General features: G+C 39.8%; 1 protein-coding gene across 3 annotated transcripts in view; it reads left to right on the forward strand.

Annotated features, from left to right (window-relative positions):
* LOC115216347 (protein LSM12 homolog) overlaps positions 1 to 5,244 on the forward strand; it is a 37,664-nt gene extending 32,420 nt beyond the window's left edge. Inside the window, exons 6-7 of one of the 3 annotated variants that reach the window (XR_005001020.1) lie at positions 1,296 to 2,115; positions 4,103 to 5,244. Coding sequence is in view for 2 of the 3 variants with exons in the window: in XM_036506749.1 (XP_036362642.1) it covers positions 1,296 to 1,388 (93 nt within the window). In the remaining variant the exon portion in view is untranslated. Of the gene's footprint in view, positions 1 to 1,295 lie in introns of all 3 variants that reach the window. The other 2 variants (XM_036506749.1, XM_029785592.2) reach the window with 2 other exon arrangements.
* Positions 5,245 to 6,000: the final 756 nt, after the last annotated feature.

The raw sequence follows: 6,000 nt of genomic DNA on the forward strand, positions 1-6,000 counted from the left end.
GAAATACCACTAAGCATTTCGCCCAGCATGCTAACAATTCTGCCACAACATAATAATGGCGATAAGAATATTGCAATGCCAACAACAACATACGAAGTGGAGGAGGATCTACGCATAAGAGCAACTATGTGGTTTCCAGTTTTGTGTACACTGCTCCCAGCTGAAGAGGTTTTTTTATCTTGCAAGAGTCCTTGTGCTGGTTGATGTCAAAGGCAATCATGCTGGTTCATATAAATAGATCCTGTGTTGGTGCCATGTAAAAAGCACCCAGAACACTCTGTAAGGTGGTTGACATTACGAAGGGCATCCAGCTGTAGAAATCAATCCAAATCAGGCTGGAACTTGGTACAGCGCTCCAACTTGCTAGTTCTAGTCAAAGCAACAAACCCACCAGTGCCCACATGGAAGACGGTCATTAAATGATGATGATGATGATGATGATAGACATGCACACCAAGCTTCTTCCAGTTTCTATCTCCCAGATGCCCTCACAAGGCTTTGGTTGGCTCAAGGCTATAGTATAGGACACTTGCCCAAGGTGCCACACAGTGGGACTGGATTTGGAACTGTAAGGTTGAGAAGCAAACTTCTTATCACACAGCTACACCTATATATATATAATGTGTGTTTGTGTTTTACTTTTATGTTACTTAACTTATTGGTTAGGCAAATAGGAACTGATAAAGTGTGAGATCCTAGCCATGGCTGATGCCAGTGTCGCATAACCTGCCTGTTTAAAAGTACCCTTTAATCGTAAGATGTTGAGTCAAGTGAAATCGTAGTTGTGGCCAATACCAGTGCTACCTGACTGGCACCCATGCTGCTGGCACGTAAAAAGCACTATTCAAGCGTGGTCAATGCCAGTGCCGCCTGACTGGCTTCTGCTCCTGTGCTGGTGGCACATAAAAAGCACCACTACTCTCTCGGAATGGTTAGCGTTAGGAAAGGCATCCAGCTGTAGAAACCTTGCCAGATCAGATTGAGGACTGGCAAGCCAGGAGGCTGCTGCACCAGGCTCCAGTCAAACCATCCAACCCATGCCAGCATGGAAAGCAGGCATTAAACAATGATGATGATATGGGATTCATTTGAAGGTGATACTCCAGCTTTTTTTTTTGTTTCTAAGTAGAAATTGTTTAACAATTCAATTAATGCAGTCATTGTTAAATCTATAGACACCTTTAATTAGTGTTTTGACTGGTTTAGTGTCTTGGGAAATGTTTGGTTAATGTTTTGCCTTGTTCTTTTCTCTGCTCTCATCTAACATTCAATTTTTGTTTGCTTCTATTTTACAGGTTCACAAACACATGAGTAAGATAGATTCACAGTTACCAAACAATCTCAGGAAATCTTTATCCCCATCGCCATCGCCGGCTACATCTTCTTAAAGATTCTCTCACTTAGCACTCTTTTTCTCTCTCTCTCTCTGCTCTATTCTCAACTCCCTTCTATCTTTCCTTCATCTTATTTTCTACTTATTTTTTATTTATTTTTTTTTTCTTCTCTCTTCTCACCAGCACCTTTTCCCTGCCAACTTTCTTTTGGTCCTTCTGCCGTTCTTTCTCACCCCCAAACCCCAATTTGCTATAGAGAGTAAAGACAGCCAAAACTTACATAGATTTACTGGGATCATGGTTGGAATCCCCTCCTCATCACCTCTGCTTCCCAGTTATTTTTACACAGCAGACCCCTGCCTTTTGTTTTGTTTTTACATATATTTTTTTAATTATATTTTTATATTTATTTATTTAGCTTAAGTGTGTGGTAGGGGTTTGTTTGTGCGTCATTGAACAAGTTGGTGGGGGGAGGTTTGTTTGTTTGGTTGGTTGGTTGGTCAGTTGGCTACTGTTGAGTGACCCCCATCTTCCCAACCAGATTTCAGATCCAAGCTAAAGCTAATTAATTATCCTCGGGGAGGTGGGAATATAATGAATGTCACAATCCCTCTTTCCCCTTCACCAACCTCCTCTCTCTTTTAAAAAAATGTAGGGTCTTTACACTTTGCTACAAACAAAACAAACAAACAAAAAATGTTTTCATGTCTGTGTAGTTACACATGAATGTAGCCGTGTGATGTATAGATGTTTGGGCATTGTGTGTGTGTGTGTGTGTGTGGTGGAGGTTATGTGCATGAATGATGATAGATAGGGTGGTGTTTCTGAAGCCGTGGGTACTGTCCCTCCTCTTATTTGACTTCAATTCTTTTAGAACTCACCATTTCACTTCCTGGTTTTGCTTATATAACCTTAAAGACAGGTGGAGGGGTAGGGGGTGTTATTGACCCAGAATGGTTTGCAAGACATGGACATCACAGTTTTGTGTGTGTCTCTCTTTCTGTCTGTCTGTCTCTCTCTCTCTCAAACATGTTTTGATATTACAATCCTAGGTGTGGTGGCGAGCTAGCAGAAACATTAGCAGGCTGGACGAAATGCTTAGCGGTGTTTTGTCTGTCTTTATGTTCTAAGTTCAAATTCCGCTGAGGCCGACTTCGCCTTTCATCCTTTCGGGGTTGATAAATTAAGTACCAGTTGCATACTGGAGTTGATCTAATCGACTGGCCCCCTCCCCCCAAATTTCGGGTCTTGTGCCTAGAGTAGAAAAGGTTATCACAATCTTAGGTGCATGGTACACTGAGATTAATAAAGCAAAACCATGGCTGGGATCCCTTAGGTGAGAGATCTGCTCAATTACCATTCACCTGAAAGCTTTCATGCCTGTCTCACAGATAACAAACGTGTGTGTGCGTTGAGTGATGTTATTGTGTTGTTGTAGAGTTAGTGGTGAGATTGTGTTGTTGTATGGAGGGCATGTGTGTGTGCATGCTCCGGGGGAAGAATGTTTTGTTTTTTTTTGTCTAATCAGTATATTTAGGATGAAATGCTTGATAAAAGAAAATTAAAACCCCTTATAATGGGCACAGTAGGTGGTGGTGTTGGGGTGGTTAGATGAGGTGCTGGACTTAATACCCGTGATAACATAGTCAACGTTTGTATTAAACTGCAAGATTACCTAGTAATGTTCTGTGTATGTGGTGGTAGTAGTGGGGGAACCATCTGCCTTCTCTGACCAATTTGAGCAAAAGACATAACTCTGCTTGTTCTTCTTCACATGGTTAACAACAACAACAACAAGAGGCCACCCTATCCTCTGAGTTCTAACTCCTGCTGCTTTTTTTTTTTTCCTTTTTTTTTACCTTTTGCCACAACTACACACACACACACTGACCCATCTGAAATCAATGAAAAAATTATTAGTCATTCACTGATCTCGACTTAAAAAAACTCTCTCTGTTTTATCTGCCTGTATTGGTAAAATTATTCTTAGCTGTTGAGGTCCGATAGTGTTAAAACATTCTATTATTTTACTATCAGTTTGAGCCAGAGGCTGTGCCCATGCTGAAGCACTGCCATTAGCATTCATTAGTTGTTCATTTCCTGACCCTCTCTTCAGAATTGGTCCTGGTGAAATTGTGACTTGGACAGAGCTGCCTTTCTTTGTGTTTCTTGCCATGATGTTGGTTAATCAAGTATATGAGAAAAAAAATGTCAGTGTTCTCTAAACACATTCACATCAACACCTTGTACATCTCTGAGGCCTTTTGGCAAGGTATTGAAAAGTAGTAGACCTTTGAACCCTCTTCCTCGAGACATAAAGATTTTTGATAATCGTAATTTCACACACACACACACACACACACAAAATACGTTTCTTTCAATTTCCCTTTACCAAATCCACTCAAGGCTTTGGTTGGCCTAGGGTTATAGGAAATGACACTTGCTCAATGCATACACCATAGAAAGTCATCTTTTGAACTACTAGGTATGATCTGCATGTCCAGTATTCCATACATATCACTCCTGCACCATCTGATATTGAACACATCATCACCACCACTACCACCACCACTGCCAATACTGTGCTCTCTGATGACATACCCTGGTTTATTTATTGTATGGTGACCATGCATCAAGGCAGTCCTGTGTCTGTAAGGTTACATTGCTTGCATAAGCCAGTTGGTTCCTGAATGCTTGTAGTCCCAGGTTGTGGTTGCTGTTGAGACAGATCTGAAGTGACTTGTGTGTGAATGTATTATTTCATTTAGTGTGTGTGTGTGCATGTATGTATGTGTGTGTCTTTGTTTTGCTGTATCAACATTTGTCCCTGAGAGCCCCGTATTCCTCTAGCCCTCTCCCTGGTGTATTAATGGAGGAGGGACAGAGGTTCTGTTTTTTTTTTTTGTTCCTTTCTTAACGTGAGAAATTGTTTCCTTGAATTTTTTTGCTCTATTTATTATTATTATTATTGTTATCTTGTTATTTTTGTCACTATGTTATGTTTTTTTAATACAATTCACACACACAAATGAAACCCTTGAACAATGAAATCTCACACACTGCCCCAACTCCTCCAACCTATTGCTCAACTGAAGGGTTTTTTCTTTGTCTTTTTTCCTTTTCCCCCTCTCTCTCTCTCTCCTCTCTCTCTCCAGTGTCATTTCTTGTAGCAAGTCCCTTGTCATTACAGCAGTTTTGTTTTCCAGGTTGCATGTAATCAACAGCACAAATTGTGCAATGAGTGACAACTGCTGCACTGTACTAAAAGAAAAAAAAAAAGAAAATTTACTCTCCACCCTCTCTCTTTCCCTCTCTTTCACTCTTCTGTCACACTCTCCTCCACCTCACCTCTTCTTTCACAGCAACATTGCAGATGGAGAACAAATCTATATGCAATCTAAAAAGAGAAAAATGCTAGTCTTGTTGTTGTTGTCATTGTTGGCACTACAAATTCTGCAATTGCTTTGGTTGTTGTTGCCACAGAAAGGGCCACCATCACCACCACTACTACTATAATTGTGATTGTTAAAAGTTAGAAGGGATATTGCTGTGGACATCTGACTGCAGAGCTGCAGCCAACATTGTAGGTGTTCAAAGGTCAGATTTTTACCTGGTCTGACCCGACAGCCCTTTATGTATTTTTGCTGGACCCTTTCCCCCATCCCATAAAAAAAGTCTGGTGGTGAATCTTTTGATCATTTGACTGAATTTTCTTTTCTTCTTTCATCCTACAACACTAATTCTTAAAAAAATTTATTAGGCAAAGTGGAATAAACTCTCTCCCTCTCTCTCTCTCCTCTCCCTCTCTCTCTCTCTCCTCTCCCTCTCTCTCTCTCCCTTTTCCTTTCTTTCCCTGTCTCCTTATTTAATTTCCATTCTAGTTCCAAATGGCAACAATTGAGAACAACCTCAAAAAAAAAAAAAAATGGGAGTGGGGTCCACAGATGGAATGTCTTTGATCTTAGGTCTGGTCTATTTACTCAATGATGGCTGGCCTTGGGCTAAACTACTGCACAAAGAACAATAACAATGACAACAGCAACATTATTATCACTATTATTATTGAAGGTGGCGTGCTAGCAGAATCATTAGCAATCCGGGCAAGATGCTTTGCAGCATTTTGTCTGTCTTAACGTTCTGAGTTCAATTTCTGCTGAGGTCGACTTTGCCTTTCATCCTTTCGGAGTCAATAAAATAAGTACCAGTTGAGTACTGGAGGTCAATGTGATCGACTTACCTCCTTCCTGGAAATTGCTGGCCTTGTGCCAAAATTTAAAACTATTATTAATGATGATGATGCTTGAAATAGGAAGATGAATTGAAGGGAAAATGTCAGAATTTTGAAAATTTGTTGGAAACAAAAAAAAAAAAATATGGGAGAGCTCCCTCCCATCCCCTCCCTCCTCCCCTCCCTTTCATCCTTCTAAAAAAAAATAACCCACACACTTTTGAACTCTTTTAATGATGTTTCTAAACTATTGACAATACATTTGACTTCCAATAACTTAAATTCAGACATCGTTGGAGAAATACAACTTAAAAAAATAAAAAAAAATTTAAAATACAACAAAAAGCAAACAATTGAAAAATAAAGACAAAAAAACTGTTAAAAAGAAAAAGTTGAAAAATGCTGAAAAACCAAACAAAAAAATTAAAAAAATAAAAC

This window comes from Octopus sinensis, linkage group LG10, assembly GCF_006345805.1.
Source record: "Octopus sinensis linkage group LG10, ASM634580v1, whole genome shotgun sequence".
In the NCBI taxonomy this organism is placed as follows: domain Eukaryota; kingdom Metazoa; phylum Mollusca; class Cephalopoda; order Octopoda; family Octopodidae; genus Octopus; species Octopus sinensis.